Here is an 18,164-nt window from a genome sequence, read left to right on the forward strand (position 1 = left end):
AGGTTTTTTTTTTTATTTAAAATATGTATATGATAATATAATCCATGGTTATTCATGGTTTACTATGAAAATTGTCTTTCAAAGAATTGAAGAATAGGCAGTAAATATGGTATGTGTTTTTGGAATACTTGTGTTAATGGCATTTGTTTTATTAGGACTGCATTTCAAATTTCCTTAGATGTCCAGATCTTAGCTAAGGCAGATTTTCCTGCTTTTGAGAACCTTTTGCTTATTAACTCAAGACAAGAAAAATAAAAACTCTAGGGACTTCCCTGGCGGTCCAGTGGTTAAGACTCCCCGCTTTCAGTGCAGGGGGCGTGGGTTCAATCCCTGGTCGGGAAACTGATCCCTCTTGCATGCCGCAACTGAGGGTTCGTGTGCTGCAACTGAGAGTCTGCATGCCACAACTAAGAGTCCACGTACTGCAGCTAAGACTTGGTGCAGCCCAAATAAATAAATAAATATTAAAAAAATAAAAATAAAGCACAAGCAACTTTATAAAAAAACAAACAAAAAACCTCTAATGAACTTTAGTGACTTTCATTTTATAGAGCAGACAGCTGGACTCATGTTTTCCAGGGTCTCTTTTCCTCACTCTAGTATTACTCATAAGCTGTTGAGCTAAGGAGATTTGGGAATAAATTTTTTTTTTTTTTTTTTTTTTGGGAATAAATTTTGAAATTATAATTGAGGTCATAGGGAAAAATATTTTGCTTTACAATTAGCATTTTATGAGCACAAATAAAATGACCATTGTTTCTCTTAAATCCTTATATAATAGTGTGGTGTGAGATCTTTGCTCTGATGGTGGTCCCACACTGTAGTTTAATCTTTTTTCTTATATCGTACCTGCTAAGCACAGGTAAATTAATTGACCATATATGCATGGATTTATTTCTGGGCTCTCTGTTCTGTTCCATTGACCTTTGTGTCTCTTTTTATGCCAATACCATGCTGTTTAAAGTACTATTGCTCTGTAACGTTGTTTGTAACATTGTGTGATACTTCCAGCTTTATTCTTCTTTCTCAAGATTGCTTTGGCTCTTTGGGGTCTTTGATGGTTCTATACAAGTTTTAGGATTGTTGTTCTATTTCTGTGAAAAATGCCATTGGAATTTTGGTAGGGATTGCATTGAATTTGTATATTGCTTAGGGGAGTATGGACTTTTTTTTTTTGGCCATGCTGTGCGGCTTGCGGGATCTTGGTTCCCTGACCAGGGATTGAACCCAGGCCTCCTGCAGTGGAAGTGTGGAATTCTAACCACTGGACCGCCAGGGAATTCCCCCTAGTATGGACATTTTAACAGTATTAATTCTTCCCGTCCATGGGCACAGAATATCTTTTCATTTATTTGTGTCCCCTTCAGTCTCTTTCATCAGTGTCTTGTAGTTTTCAACATACATGTATTTCATGTCCTTGTTTAAATTTATTCCTAAGTGTTTATACTTTTGGATACAATTGTAAATGAGAATTTCTTAATTTCTCTTTTTCATAGTTCATTATTAGTGTATAGAAACGCAACCTATTTTTGGGTATTGATCTTGTGTCCTACAGATTTACTGTATTTGTTTATTAGTTCTAATAGGTTTTTAAAAAATTTTTATCTCTTTTTATTTTTGGCTGCATCGGGTCTTTGTTTTGGCATGCAGGATCTTCATTGCAGCATGAGGGATCTTTCATTGCAGCATGTGGGCTCTTTGTTGCAGTGCATGGGCTTCTTTCTAGTTGTGGCAGGCGGGTTTTCTCTCTCTAGTTGTGGTGTGTGGGCTCCAGAGCACGTGGATTCTGTAGTTTGCAGCACGTGGCTCTCTAGTTGAGGCGCATAGGCTCAGTAGTTGTGGTGCGTGGGCTTAGTTGCCCCGTGGCATGTGGGATCTTAGTTCACCAACCAGGGAACCAAACCCACGTCCCCTGCGTTAGAAGGTGGATTCTTTACCACTGGACCACCAGGGAAGTCCCTCTAATAGGTTTTTAATGGAGTCCTTAGGGTTTTCTTTATATTATACAGGTTTCCCCTGCTGTCTGAAATAGAGTGTTCCTATGAAACCTTTCATACACCAAAATGGTATAAAACGAAGAAACAGTTACCTTAGGACACATCTTGCTAATGGACGCACAAAATAAATTGAGATAAAGCCCAGATGCTCACAGACATAGTTCAAAGCTATGGTGGCTAAATGCTGAGATGCTGAGTGTAGTTGCCAGGGAAGGAGCTTGGCAGTGCCACTCTCACTCTTTGGGGTTATGTTGCCTCTATAACAGCTCAGGGCAAAACAAATGCTTAACACTTATTTTCTCTTTTCACATTTTTTTGTAGAAGTGAAAATCCACTTTGGATTTCTTTTGGTTAGTGAAAACACGTACTAAGATAGGTCTTTTGTAAAAGTGAAGTGGCATAAAATGAACTTCCAAAAAGCAGGGTGTACCTGTATCAGGTTATCTGCAAAGAGCGACAGTTTTACTTCTTCCTTTCCAATTTGAATGCCGTTTATTTCTTTTTCTTGCCTAACTGCACTGGCTAGGACTTCCAACACTGTGTTGAATAAAATTGGCAAGAGGTGGGTATCCTTGTTCTGTTCTTGATCTTAGAGGAAAAGCTTTCAGCTTTTTACCATTGAGAATGATGTTAAAGCTATGGGCTTGTCACATATGGCCTGTTATGGTGTGGTACATTCCCTCTATACCTGTTTTGTTGAGAGTGTTTACCATAAATGAATTTGAATTTTGAAAAATGATTTTACTGTATCTGTCGAGATGATCATATGATTTTTAGCCTTCATTTTGTTAATGTATCACATTGACTAATGTGCAGATGCAGAGCCACCCTTGCATCCCTGGAATACATCCCACTTGATCATGATGTATGATCCTTTTAATGTATTATAGAATTCGGCTTGCTAATATTTTGTTGAGGATTTTTGCATGTATGTTCATCAGAGATATTGGCCTGTAACTTTCTTTTCTTGAGGCATCCTTGTCTAGTTTTGGTATTAGGGTAATGCTGGCCTTGTAAACGACTTTGGAAGACTTTGAGAAAGACTGGTATTAATTCTTCTTGGAATATTTGGTAGAATTCAGCAGTAAAGACGTATCGTCCTGGACTTTTGTTTTTGAGAGGTTTTTGATTACTGATTCAATCTCCTTACAGTAATTGGTCTGTTCAGATAGTCTATTTAATCATGATTCAGTCTTGGTACGTTGTATGTTTCTAGGGCTGTATGCATTTCTTCTAGGTTGTCCAATATGTTGGTGTACAATTGTTCATAGTAGTTTGGTGTGATCCTTTGTATTTTGGTGGTATCAGTTGTAGTATCTCCTCTTTCATTTCTGATTTTGAGTCCTCTTTTTTTCTCGGTGAGTCTAGCTAAAGGTTTGTTAATTTTATCTTTTCTATGCTTGTAGTTTCTTTGATCTTTCCTATTGTCTGTAGCCTTATCACAGCATCTGACATAGGTAAGTAGTTACTCTAAAATTTTGTTAAATATATTGACTTGTCAGAAAGAGAAAGATACCGTTGTGATATCACTCATATGTGGAATCAAAATATGGCACAAATGAACCTATCTACAAAGCAGAAGCAGACTCACAGACATAGAGGACAGATTTGTGGTTGCCAGGGGGGAGGCAAGGTTGGTGAGGGGTGGATGGGGAGTTTGGGCTTAGTAGATGCAAAGTTTTACATATAGAATGGATAAACAACAAGGTTCTACTGTATAGCACAAGGAACTATATTCAATATGGGATAAACCATAATGGAAAAGAATATAAAAACAAATATATATGTGTATAACTGAGTCACTTTGCTGTACAGCAGAAATTGATACAATATTGTAAATCAACTATGCTTCAATAAAAAAATAAAAGACAAGTGGATAAAAAATTTACTGACTTCTAAAAAAACTTTTATTGGAGTATAATTTTTATTTACAATGTTGTGTTAGTTTCAGGTATACAGCAAAGTGAATCAGTCATACGTGCACATATATCCACTCTTTTTTAGATTCTTTTCCCTATTATAGAGTATAGGGTATTGAGTAGTGTTCCCTGTGCTGTACAGTAGGTCCTTATAAGTTATCCGTTTTATATTTAGTAGTGTGCATATGTCAATCCCAATCTCCCAGTTTATCCCCTACCCCCTTTCCCTCCTGGTAACCATAAGTTTGTTTTCTATATCTGTGACTTTATTTCTGTTTTGTAAATAAGTTCATTTGTACCCTTTTTTTTAGATTCCACATATAAGCAATATCATATGATATTTGTCTTTCTCTGTCTGACTTCACTCTCGCTGACTTGTTTTAAAATGGACACTTAAGCTCATGTATTGCATATACGTACACATATATATGTATGTGTGTATGTTTTTAACTTTTTATTTTGAAATAATTATAGATTTATAGGAAGTTGCAAAGAAATGTATAGGGAAGTCCTGTGTACTCATCCCCAGATTCCCCTAGTTAACATCTTTTACAACTCTAGTACAATATCAAAATAAAATTGGCCTTGTTACAATCTGTAGAGCTTGTTCACCTTTCACCAGTTATACATGTATACGTGTGTGTGTGTGTGTAATTTTATGTCATGTCTAGCTTTGCATAACCACCACCAAAATTAAGAGACTTGATTGTACTATCACAGTATTCCCTGGTGTTATGCCTTTACAGGCAAACCCATCCCACCTGTCCCTAACCTTTGGCAATCACTAATCTATTCTCTGTCTCTGTAATTATATTATTTCATGAATGTTACAAAATGGAATCATGAAGTTGGGATCTTTTTGAGATGGGCTATTTTCATTCAGCATAATTTCTTTGAAGTTTATCTACTTTCTGTGTGTATTACATCATTCTTTATTGTTGCTGAGTAGTAATACATAGTGTGGATGTATCATAATTTATTTAACTTCAATCACTGAAGGACATTTAGGTAGTTTCCAGTTTTTGACTTTTGCAAATAAAGCTATAATGAGCATTCATGTACATCTTCCTGCAGGAAAATAAGTCTCCATTTTTCTGGGATAATGCCCAAGAGTTACATACATTATATTTTGGTATATGGGACATCAAAAATTCTAACTTTCCCATTATAAACTAATTAGCAAAATTTCTGTTACACGTCAGGAAGGAAAAAGTTAATAAATTCTGAAGATGAAAACTCAAATGATGAATAGCATTTTTGTCATGCATTTATTTCACTATACTTACTCATTTGAAAGTTCTTTTTCTTTTTCTAATAATATTAGCTGATGGGGAGAAGGAAGATCAGTTTAATGGAAGCCCTCCAAGACCACAGCCAAGGGGACCAAGAACTCCACCAGGACCCCCTCCACCTGATGATGATGAGGATGATCCCATGCCATTGCCAGGTAGAAATATATCAGTGATAGTTTATTTTCCCCCTCTTGATTAATGTTAATAGTACTTTTTGATTAAAGAAAAAAAATTAGATGCTGGTAATCAAATCTTGATGAATATCCTCTGCCCCCGTTCTGCGCAGTGTTTTCTTGTGTTTTTTTGTTGGCAAGTGAATTTGTTAAAAGAAAAAAAAAAATCAGTTAATTAATTCGAAGCTGAAGCAACATTACTTTGAAAATAAAATGTTAATGTGCTATAGTGGTATGTACAGAACAGCACCAGTAAAAATAAACAGTAGGTATTGGAAGAGATAAAAATCTGTATAGTTACTTAATAGCTAAAAAAGAAGAGGATTATTGTATTAGAACATAATATAGCATACTTTATTAATTATGAGCTGTGTTTATTTAATACTTTGTTTAAAGTATGTTTATTTAATACTATTAATATTTATTAATAATTAATAAAGCATACTTTATTAATTATGAGCTAAATCATCCAAAATGTCATTAAGTAGTTGCAGTATCCAATCCTTCTGCCTCATGTTATTTAAACAGTTAAAATAATCTGTGCCTTAAACCTCAATTTTTCAGTGTCTGGTGACAAGGAAGAGGATGCTCCTCATAGAGAAGATTACTTTGAGCCCATTTCTCCTGATCGGAATTCTGTTCCTCAGGAAGGTCAATATTCTGATGAAGGAGAAGTAGAAGAGGAACAACAAGAAGAAGGAGAAGATGATGAAGATGATGTGGATGTCGAGGAAGAAGAGGATGAGGATGAGGATGATCGCCATACAGTAGATAGTATCCCTGAGGAGGAAGAGGAAGATGAAGAGGAAGAAGGTGAAGAAGATGAAGAAGGTGAAGGTGGGTTAAATTAGCTAGGACTTCTGGTTTTAAGTGCTAACTAGCTTGATGTAGCTTTTAGTAATGCAGAAGAATTTGTAGCAGAGATAAATGGCTTTCAAGAAACCTGAGTCAGATTGTAGCTGGGGCTTAAGACTTGACTAGAGCTGGGATTTCCGTCTCTTCTTTGTTTTGTGTTGCTAATTTATATTCTGTTAACGAATTGTTATATCTCTATTCACCCCACATCTTTAATCTCCTCTCTTTAACCAGCCAGTCTAAACTACCTGGCTGTGTCTCAGATCCAGATCCAGTTTTCTGGGAGAGAGAGTCTCTTTGGCTTGCTATGGTATCGCTGCCCCTTGATACCATCAGCTTTGTCCAGGGAAGCAGGAATATGCAGCAAATACATGGTGATTAGGGATTTGGTGATCTGTTTTGAGAGTAAAGGAGTGGTGTTTTAAGCTGGGTGGAATTGCTAAAGATGTCTGCCACCTAGATATTTTGGCAAAATGCTACATTATTTTTAGAAATTCAGAAGGAAAAATCTCAATTACACAGGGACATATGGCAGCATTATGCAGTCCTTTAGTTAGGCTTTATTTTTCCTTTGAAAGCAAAAAGAGATACTTAAGCTAATTGGCTCTTAATTTCTCCAATAAATGGAATGTAGTGTTAAAGTATTTATGTAAAATGACAGATTATCTGCCTTTTTCTTTTATAAGATAGTACAGGTGAGCATCATTCTACGTGAGAGAGAGGACCATTCTAGTATCACAGTGGCCCTTTTACACAATATAAATAATTGGGTTATTGAGTGATAATCTTTTTAGCTTACCCCATTTCCAGATTACCACAAAATCCTTTTTAGATTTATTGTGTTTGACTGGCAAGTAGTAGTTAGATTTCATGCAGGCTTTGTTAATCAGAGGACATTTTAATAGAGAAGGTGAGAGAATGAGGCTGGTTAATTTGATTTTTACCAGAAGACATCTGGTGGTTATTCCAGAGTCAAGTCTCTATAGGCCCTTCCTTTTCAAATATGAGTGTATTGCTATGGCTAAATTGTTTTGAGCTAAAGAATGTCAAAAGAGGGCTGTTACTTGAGGAATACTGTAGGCTGTAATTGCACATCTCTGTTTTACCACGGCCAGGTAATAGTAGTGTTAAAAAGTAAAACCAACAAGTTTTCCATCTCTGGTCCTATATTACTTCTAGTCCTGTATTAATAAATAGAGGAAAAAGCTGCATGTGTCATAATATGAAAACTCTTTGTTTTGGCAAAGCTGAGCACTTTATATGAACAGATTTTCCCTAAAAACATAATACAGAACTGGGGAAACTGTGTGACAGGTAAACACAGAGAAGTGAAAGTGAAGGAATATGAAACTCATGTTATAAAAAGAACATAGAATGTTTTTTCTGGAAATAATTGATGTAACTTGGTATTTATGGTACTAATTCTTAGTTAATTTAATAATTTTGGCCTATCAATTTATTTTTTCCATCTTAAAAATACTCTCTTATGAGGGCAAGCTTAATTTCTTTCCTCCTGAAAGAGGTATTTTTGGTTTGTTTTTTGAGGCATTTCTAATTTAATTTTGTGAGGAAAAGATCTGTAGCAGAGTTAGTTGTAAAGCTGAACAGATATAATAGAAAACTTCGCTTATGAAGTTTCTCCATAATTATTCTATTAGAAACTATAAAATGTTAGTAATTGTTGATAAGATGTTGGGGCAGAAATTAATTTTGTTGAGGAAATCATTAATTTTTATTTTTTGCCACACTATTAAATGATTTTTTTGACAAACCAGATTGGTCTGCATTAAACAACAATGATGTAACAACTAAATATTATTCAAACTGATTTTCAGGGGATGATGGTTATGAACAAATTTCCAGTGATGAAGATGGAATTGCTGACTTGGAACGTGAAACATTTAAGTATCCAAACTTTGATGTTGAATACACTGCTGAAGACTTAGCTTCAGTTCCTCCTATGACGTATGATCCATATGACAGGGAGCTTGTACCACTCTTATACTTCAGCTGTCCATACAAGACTACTTTTGAAATTGAAATCAGTAGAATGAAGGATCAAGGTCCAGATAAAGAAAATTCAGGGGCAGTAGAAGCCTCAGTGAAGTTAACTGAACTGTTGGATTTGTATCAAGAAGATAGAGGTGCAAAATGGGTAACAGCTTTAGAAGAAATTCCAAGTTTAATAATAAAAGGATTAAGTTATTTGCAATTGAAAAACACAAAACAAGACGCCCTTGGCCAGTTGATAGACTGGACCATGCAAGCTTTAAATTTACAAGTAGCCCTTCGCCAACCCATTGCCTTAAATGTCCGACAGCTCAAAGCTGGGACCAAATTAGTGTCCTCACTGGCAGAATGTGGGGCCCAAGGAGTCATGGGACTGCTACAAGCAGGAGTGATCAGTGGATTATTTGAGCTCCTGTTTGCTGATCATGTCTCATCTTCCCTTAAGTTAAATGCATTTAAAGCTTTGGACAGTGTCATTAGTATGACAGAAGGAATGGAAGCATTTTTAAGAAGTAGGCAGAGTGAAAAAAGTGGCTATCAAAAACTGCTGGAGCTCATACTTTTAGATCAGACTGTGAGGGTTGTCACTGCTGGTTCAGCTATTCTTCAGAAATGCCATTTCTATGAAATTTTGTCAGAGATTAAAAGACTTGGTGACCATTTAGCAGAGAAGACTTCTTCTGTTCCTAACCACAGTGAAGCTGATCATGATACAGACACTGGACTTGAGAGAACAAACCCAGAATATGAAAATGAGGTGGAGGCTTCAATGGATATGGATCTTTTGGAATCCTCAAATATAAGTGAAGGGGAAATAGAAAAGCTTATTAACCTCTTAGAGGAAGTTTTTCATTTAATGGAAACTGCACCTCACACAATGATCCAACCTCCTGTTAAGTCTTTCCCAACAATGGCACGTATTACTGGACCACCAGAGAGGGATGATCCATACCCTGTTCTCTTTAGGTAAGACATTTTTGGCTTTGGGAAATATATTTTACCAGTCATTAGAGGCAATTTTATGTGGTTGGTTTCTTTTTTTTTTTTTTTTTACTCTGTCTGTAGGTCAAGGATACTTGATATTTTAAAATAAGTGGAACTGAGAAATATGTTACTGTGGGTGAGCTATATTTAGTTAATACTTAAAGTTGTAGTAGCAACTTAAGTTAAAGATAGTAATAATCAACAACAGTGCTTATATAAGCATGTCTGTGAGCAAGAATAAATGAGAAACCGCTGAGTGGCTTCTGGGAAGGTGGTACAAAGAGGATGGAACAGGAAGGAGAGAGCTTTTCAGTGTAAACCTTTTTGTACCTTATCACTGTAATACATTGTAGATTAAACTGATACTTTACTAAATTAATTTTACAGTCCTGGTTAAAGATATATTAAAGGTTTAATTGCCATTTGTTTCTGCCATCTAACTCTCTAGTTATCTATTGGTACAGTTTTGCCATTATTAGGTACCCATGGTAGATTTTTAAAATTTTGTTTTAATTTTTGAGAGTTTCTTTTTTGGCATTTTGCCTGTAAATAATTTTTCAACTAAATGCAAAAGTTGCATTTTTATTATTTTATTCCTTATTTCTGTGATTATTTTTTGCCTTGCTTTGGAACATAGTGCATTAACAGAAAATCAGTACTTGTCCTTTCTAAAATCTGTACCTATCCATTCCTGTTTTTAGCTGAAACTATCAGATCTTGCCTTAGTTTGAGTTCTTACAGGAGTGTAAGATGATAATTGTTAAAGCAAGGTCTGGTAGGAGATGAGGTCAAGAGTACAAAGTAGGAGTTTGGCTTTGAACAAGAGAAAGGAAACCTTATATGTATACAAATACAGATATCTTTGTAGTGTGGAGACAGTAGAGGAGACAAGGCACTTCTCACTGATCCTATTTTTTTTTTTTTTGCGGTACGAGGGCCTCTCACTGTTGTGGCCTCTCCCGTCGCAGAGCACAGGCTCTGGATGCGCAGGCTCAGCAGCCATGGCTCACGGGCCCAGCCGCTCCGCGGCACGTGGGATCTTCCCGGACCAGGGCACGAACCCGTGTCCCCTGCATCGGCAGGCGGACTCTCAACCACTGTGCCACCAGGGAAGCCCATTGATCCTATTTTTGATAAAGTAGGAATTGAAGTCATGCACTGAGGGTGACTGAGTATAAGAAAAGGGTGAAGCTCTCAAATAGTCAGTGAGGGGAAACGAGTAATTAATGGCCTACTAAGTCTTGTTTTTCCCCCATAATTGGAGGAGGTATGTTTGGGTATCAGACTTTAGGAAATAAAGGGCTTTGAATGCTGTGCACTAAGGAATTTGGATTTTTGTTTTTGTTTTTGTTTTGGCTGCACTGCATAGATTGTGGGATCTTAGTTCCCTGACCAGGGATCAAACCCGGGCCCCTGGCAGTGAGAGCACTGAGTCCTAACCACTGCACTGCCAGGGAACTCCCAGGGATTTTGTTTTTAGAATGTGGGAAGATCTCGAATATTTTGGAGTAGCAGATCTGGTATGATCAAAGTAGTGTTCTAAGATTATATTATAGTTACAAGATGTATTGCAATGGAAGAGAAATTGGAGTTATTAGGTAGATAAGCCTGTCTGAAGAGTCTAGGTGGTAGGTGTTATGCTAAGTACTTGGCCTGATATAGTGGCATTTACAGAAAATGGGAAGACAGATATTGTGCTACTGTTGAGAGTTTGTGAAAAAGCATTACTAGGACTTGGCAACTGAACCTAGTAAGAGAAAGTAAGAAGGAGCTTTGATGTTTCTAGCCAAGGTAACTATTGGAACTGTGGTTTAATGGACAGAAACTGGTAAATTAGGAGGGAGAGTGAATTTTGAAATAAATAATTACATTTTGGAAGGATTAGTTTGAAGTGACGGCAAGGTTCATTAATGTACCATGTTGGGGTCTTCAAGATAACCCCCGAGATTTGCTAGATGGAGTCACAGGACTGTGTTGTAATCACGACCACGATTTATTATATCAAAAGGATACAAAACATGATCAGCAAAGAGAAGGGGTACATGGGACGAAGCCTGGGAAACGAGTCATAAACTTCCGGAGTCCTTTCCTCATTTAGACACAAAGGAGCCGCTTAAGTCCTCCAACAACAAATTGTGACATGTGTGAAATGTTGCGTACTGAGCAAGCTCATTGGAATCTCAGCATCCAAGCTTATTATTGGGGGATAGCCATGTAGGCACCCAGTACCTAGCATGTATCAGAATTCCAGACTCCCAAAAGGAAAGCAGGTGTTCAGCGTAAACCATATTATTTGCATAAACAGTTTAGGTGCAGTGAGTATTCTTACCAGTTGATGGGCGGAAACCCTCCCAAAATCCAAGTCCCCAGAGGCCAGCCAAGGGCCAACCTTGCAAGCAGGCCTTTCTAAGAATAAACATTCTGAGGCCTGCCATGTTAACTATTTTCTGAACATTCCATGAGGTGGTTAAGGATGCTCTTAGAGCATAATAATGTTCACCTTTGTGGTAAGAAGTTAGTGGAGGTGTTTTTATCATGACAGAAGCCTGAGTTTAAGCAGAAATTGATTGAAGAGGCAATTTTATGCTATGTGATTACAACTATATGACATTCTGGAAAAGGCAAAACTGTGGAGACAGTGACTGCCAGGGATTGGGAAGGAGGGAGGGATGAATAGATGGAGCACAGAGTATTTTTAGGACGGTGAAAGTACTCTGTCAGTAGCAGTTGGGTCTATTTAGGGGTGTTAGGTAAATTCAGACTTTTTCTACTAAAACTATGGGTACTAAAAAAATGGTTCTTGGATTTGATAAAAGAGTCTATTGTATTAAATACTGAAAATTGATAATTTGAGGTTTTTTCCCCCTAGAGGTACTAATTCAGATATACTACCTATAGTAAATCTGAATATACTATAAGTTTTTTATGGTATATGTACTATATTCTCCCTAGATATACTAATTCAGATATACCGATATGCCATGGGTTGAGTAGGACCATGGTTAAAAGGAAGGAGCATTTGATAAGTGGCCTGGAAGGAAGTCCCAGATTTTAAAGTCATGGTTGATTCTGGAAAGAGAAAACTTGTCACAGTTACTTATTAAACATCCTTTGAATGCTAGGAAAAAGCCTTACAGAACTTTCACTTTTGTTTGGCCTAGTGGGTAGAAGGCTTGCTACTTACAGTACTATTTTAGTTAAAGCAGTATATTGCTGAAGATAAGGATTATTGCCATTAAATTTTTTACCTCTCTCCTGTCTAATGAATATTGAATAAATGAAGAATGTTTTACACTGACTTAACATATATTTTATTACTTCTTCTACAGGTATCTTCACAGTCATCACTTCTTGGAGTTGGTTACCTTGCTTTTGTCAATTCCAGTAACAAGTGCACACCCTGGTGTGCTGCAAGCCACAAAAGATGTTTTAAAGTTTCTTGCACAGTCACAAAAGGGTCTTCTTTTTTTTATGTCAGAATATGAAGCAACAAATTTGTTGATCCGAGCTCTGTGTCACCTTTATGATCAAGATGAAGAAGAAGGTCTCCAATCTGATGGTGTTATTGATGATGCATTTGCCTTGTGGCTACAGGACTCAACACAGACTTTGCAGTGTATTACAGAACTGTTCAGCCATTTTCAGCGTTGTACAGCCAGTGAAGAAACTGACCATTCAGATCTCTTGGGAACTCTTCACAATCTTTACTTGATTACTTTTAATCCTGTGGGAAGATCAGCTGTTGGCCATGTTTTCAGTCTTGAGAAAAATCTCCAAAGTCTTATTACTCTAATGGAGTACTATTCCAAAGAAGCCTTAGGGTAATTTTATGCTTAATCCTTAAATTTTCTATTTTATTGGAAAACCACATCACTAATGGGGTAGTTTCTTGGAAGAATGTGTTTTGAAAATAAAAACTATAATTTTTTGACATAACACATAACTTCTTAATTAAGGATTAGAATGGTGAAATCTCTAAGATGTGGCTGTAAATAAATGAAATAGCAGCTTCTTCCAGTTTCATCACGGTGTTAACAAAGATTGCAGCTGTAGTACTCCTGCTAATTTTTGTGGAGGGGAATCCTAAGGTACAGGAACATACGTATACCATAAGAGTCATGAGGGCTATCTTGCTGTCTTCTGCCCTTCTAAGCTATTCTAAGCTATTCTAAGGTATTCTAAGCTAATACCTTCTAAGCTATTCATGGTGCTCGGATTTCAGAAGTGTTTTGACTGGATGAGGGGGATTGAGAATGACAGTAGTTTTCAAGAACTTGCCCTATAGGGCAGAGGGTTTTAGTGTATGAGAAGAGAAACATGTTCTTCCTGGTTCATGCCATGCAAAGCAGTGGCATCCTTTGCATCGGGGTCTTGATATGACTCCTTGAGTGATGGATCTTTTGGGGGGACCTGTAAAAGGCAAACAACAGTGACTTCTATGTCTAGCTGTATATTAACAGTTCTTTAGTGGAAGTCTGAATAATCATGGTGGTAGGTTGATTCATCACACTTGTTCCTATTTATCCAGAGTGAACAACCATTTTAAAGGAGACCGATGAAGTGTACTTCCTAATCTTTCATTGCTAATGAAGTACACTTATTAATATTTCATTGTTCTGATCTTATTTCTTAATAGAATTTCACTTTCCATTTTGATGCATGTGCTTCGTTATTACATACTTTTAAGTAGTGGTTTCAGGTGAATTGAAGGTGAAACTTTAAAGTGCGATTTCCTGTTTTCAGGAAGTCAGTCATGTTTCATTGTGAAATTCCTTGATCCCTTTAAAACCAAGTAGAAAACAATGTTAAAAATTGTTCCTAAAAATTTATTTTCATATCAAAAACTTTAAAACCTTATTTTGTTTCAGTGATTCCAAGTCTAAGAAGTCAGTAGCTTATAATTATGCATGCATACTTATTTTGGTGGTGGTTCAGTCTTCCAGTGATGTCCAAATGCTAGAACAGCATGCAGCATCTCTCTTGAAGCTTTGTAAAGCAGATGAAAATAATGCTAAATTGCAAGGTATGGTACTTGAAGTTATTTTAAGCATTTATGATATGTGAAGAAAAAAAGCCTTTGAATATCTGTAGTTAGTACTTTATCATGTTTTGATAATATACCTGGTAATACCCTGTTTTTAACTTTCTGAAAGTTAAGATACCTTTTATGGAGGTATTTTATATGGTGTTCTTAAAAAGATTTTTAGGAAATTGTTCAAAGTACCTTTTTCTGAAAAGCCATGGAAATTTCTGGGTGGTTGAAGTTCCTAATCAAAGTAGAATTAAAGATGAACTCAGAAGTTCAGTTTTGTTTATAGTTTGCATGTGTGTGTGTTTTCTATATATGTATTTCTAAGTACAACACTGTTGTAAGTACAACTTAGAAATCCATTTGTGGTTAACACGTGCTATTCTCAAGTGAAGAATGATGAATATGAACATTATTTTCTAAATGTATGTTGAATGAAGTTTATGGCAAACCTTATTATGTGGGCAGTCTTGAAAAGTTTAAGGGATTTAATTACAAGTTTTTATTATTTTATTTTGGTTCTTGGCTTTCTGACCTTGCCAAGTAGAAAATTTGATAACATTGAGTAAATGTTATGATAGCATGTGGCTTCTTTTCTTTCTTTTTTTTTTTGTTTTGGCTGCACTGCACGACATGCGGGATCTTAGTTCCCCAACCAGGAATCAAACCCGTTCCCCCTGCAGTGGAAGTGCAGAGTTTTAACCACTGGCCCTGGACCGCCAGGGAAGTCCCAGGCCTCTTTTCTTTTTAATCCTAAATTTTATGTGCGATACCACCAGTAAAAGTTGGGTACTGCACTCAATTTTCTATATTGAAAATAGATTTTTTTCCCCCCTGAAGTATGCCTTTATAAAAGGAGGGTATGCAGCGTCTTCAAAGGTAGTATTAATGCCTTACTACATTTTCTGTGTGATGGGTACACTAGTATTTGTTTTATTATTCCTTATATCTTTCATTTGAACACTATATATTGTACATATATGAAAGAGTTAATTTAAAAATCCGTAGGAAAATACTCAGATGTAAACAGTTGTAATCCTCAGGATTGTAGTACCAAGGAAGGGTGACTACTATTTGCACTTCCCTTCATTCATTCCTATAAAGTGTCTGGAACTTATTACGTGAGAATGCTTTTCTAAAAACATTTTTGGTGATAAAGTATAGGTTTTACGGCATAGCTTCTAGGAGAGTTTTGAGTTCGGTTGCAGTAAATGGTATATTTCATGTGTTTCTTTTATAAACAAAGCTTGCTGTTATTAGTTTTGGGGTGATAGTGATTACTTTTAACTTCGTAAAGGCAAATTAGGAAATTGATAAAATTTAAAATTCATGATAAGGGAAAAGGCACTCGGCATATGTCCCCTCATGGGTTTGATCCTGTTAGAAATGAATACATTTTGTGTATGCTTTTTTGGGGGTGTGGGAATCAGTGGCAGCATTAGGTGAATAAACATTATGTTATTATATTAGTTTATGAGCAGTCAATTTTATAATTCTTTTTTAATGTTGTAAGTTGATTGCTGCAAAAATATTCAGTATAGTTAGATGTAACCATGTAAATGTTTTAAGTTTTCAGAAACCAAAAATCTAAGGGCGGTAACCTCTTTTTTTTAATATATACATATATATATTTTTTAACATCTTTATTGGAGTATAATTGCTTTACAATGGTGTGTTAGTTTCTGCTTTATAACAAAGTGAATCAGTTATACATATACATATGTCCCCATATCTCTTCCCTCTTGCGTCTCCCTCCCTCACCCTCCCTATCCCACCCCTCTAGGTGGTCACAAAGCACTGAGCTCATCTCCCTGTGCTATGCGGCTGCTTCCCACTAGCTATCTGTTTTACGTTTGGTAGTGTATATATGTCCATGCCACTCTCTCACTTTGTCCCAGCTTACCCTTCCCCCTCCCCGTATCATCAAGTCCATTCTCTAGTAAGTCTGTGTCTTTATTCCCGTCTTGCCCCTAGGTTCTTCATGACCATTTTTTTTTTTTTTTAGATTCCATATATATGTGTTAGCATACGGTATTTGTTTTTTTCTTTCTGACTGACTTCACTCTGTATGACAGACTGTAGGTCCGTCCACCTCACTACAAATAACTCAATTTCGTTTCTTTTTATGGCTGAGTAATATTCCATTGTATATATGTGCCACATCTTCTTTACCCATTCATCTGTCGATGGACACTTAGGTTGCTTCCATATCCTGGCTGTTGTAAGTAGAGCTGCAATGAACATTGTGGTACATGACTCTTTTTGAATTACGGTTTTCTCAGGGTATATGCCCAGTAGTGGGATTGCTGGGTCATATGGTAGTTCTGTTTTTAGGTTTTTAAGGAACGTCCATACTGTTCTCTATAGTGGCTGTATCAGTTTACATTCCCACCAACAGTGCAAGAGGATTCCCTTTTCTCCACACCCTCTCCAGCATTTATTGTTTGTAGATTTTTTGATGATGGCCATTCTGACTGGTGTGAGGTGATACCTCATTGTAGTTTTGATTTGCATTTCTCTACTGATTAGTGATGTTGAGCATCCTTTCATGTGTTTGTTGGCAATCTGTGTATCTTCTTTGGAGAAATGTCTATTTAGGTCTCCTGCGCATTTTTGGATTGGGTTGTTTTATTTCTAAGCCAGTATAGTAGGACATTCATTTCATTTTAAAGCTTGTTTAAATAATTAGACATAAGTTCATTCCTGTATAAAATTTAGTTTATTGAAATGAACATGGATCTGATAATCTAAAACCATGGTTTTTCTCAGGAAAAGAATACCTTTACTTCCCTTGTTTTAAAGGCTTTGTTATAAAGGCTTTTATTTTAAAATATTATATTATGAATTACTGTTTTTGTTTTTAAGAACTTGGCAAGTGGCTTGAACCTCTGAAAAACCTTAGATTTGAGATTAACTGCATCCCAAACCTAATTGAATATGTTAAACAGGTAAGTAAAACTTAAAAGTGCCTTGATTTTACAGAACTGTGCGGTAGTATATAGTAATACTGTTTTAAATCACTTGTATAGGTAATGCAGTTAAGTGTACTTGATTGATTTACTCGTCTTGTGGGTATAGACTGGTACTGGGTATAGATGGGTATGTAATTGTGTGTATAATGAACACAGATGCACACAACTTTATTGCTTTCTATTACCAGCTTCTGTCCTACTTTTTTCCCTCTCAAATAGGAATATTATCACCTACCATTTTGATGACATTTACAAAAGTGTTTTAAAGTTAAATGCTATGATAATGTAACATATAATTATAGTTAAACTTTAGTGGAAAAGAATTTCCCTCAAAATTTGTACTTAAAAATTGGTAGAGTCAGTTCCAGATAATTGCAATGGGGACTAGTTCTGTTAATTTGGGATGGTTAAATCTGCAATTGAAGTAACTAATGAGAGTTGAAAATCATATAATTCATAATATTACAGTTGAAAAATGCATATACACTTCAAGTAATTCATAATGAAAAAATTCATTAAAATCATTGCATTGTTAGTTTTGGAAGTTTGAAAAGTTTTCTTTGCTCCTTAGCTGATCCAATGTGTATCATAGGAAGAAGGGCTAAAAGTGCCCATAGATGCATAAAAAGTTTTAAACTAGCGGGGCAGAATGGACCTTGAATTATCTCCTTTTTCATTTAACAGATGAGCTATATGTGTTGTGTATGTGTCTGTGTGTCTGTGTGTGTAAACCACCTTGGTCTTGGAGCTGCAGTGTGTTATTGAAGTAATGTATGTATATTATCTAATCTTTTGCTGTTTTGACCCACCAACAAAGAGCTATTTCGGTTTTATCTGCTTCAGATTTTTCTTCACTAACTTGTCTCCCTTCTCATTTTTCCTCCATCTCCCCTAAGAGTACTTTTTCCTCCTATAATGTCATCATATTCTTCT

At 36.1% G+C, this 18,164-nt stretch overlaps 1 protein-coding gene across 2 annotated transcripts in view; it reads left to right on the forward strand.

Annotated features, from left to right (window-relative positions):
• Window positions 1-18,164, forward strand: part of VIRMA (vir like m6A methyltransferase associated) — a 61,232-nt gene that overhangs the window by 15,436 nt on the left and 27,632 nt on the right. For both annotated transcript variants that reach the window (XM_082674575.1, XM_082674576.1), the window contains exons 6-11: window positions 5,241-5,363; window positions 5,946-6,218; window positions 8,072-9,212; window positions 12,560-13,051; window positions 14,099-14,253; window positions 17,125-17,207. In XM_082674575.1, coding sequence (XP_082530701.1) covers window positions 5,241-5,363; window positions 5,946-6,218; window positions 8,072-9,212; window positions 12,560-13,051; window positions 14,099-14,253; window positions 17,125-17,207 — 2,267 coding nt within the window. The remainder of the gene's footprint in view (window positions 1-5,240; window positions 5,364-5,945; window positions 6,219-8,071; window positions 9,213-12,559; window positions 13,052-14,098; window positions 14,254-17,124; window positions 17,208-18,164) is intronic.

The sequence above is a fragment of the Grampus griseus genome, assembly GCF_964374135.1.
Source record: "Grampus griseus genome assembly, chromosome: 17".
NCBI classification, from domain to species: Eukaryota; Metazoa; Chordata; class Mammalia; order Artiodactyla; family Delphinidae; genus Grampus; species Grampus griseus.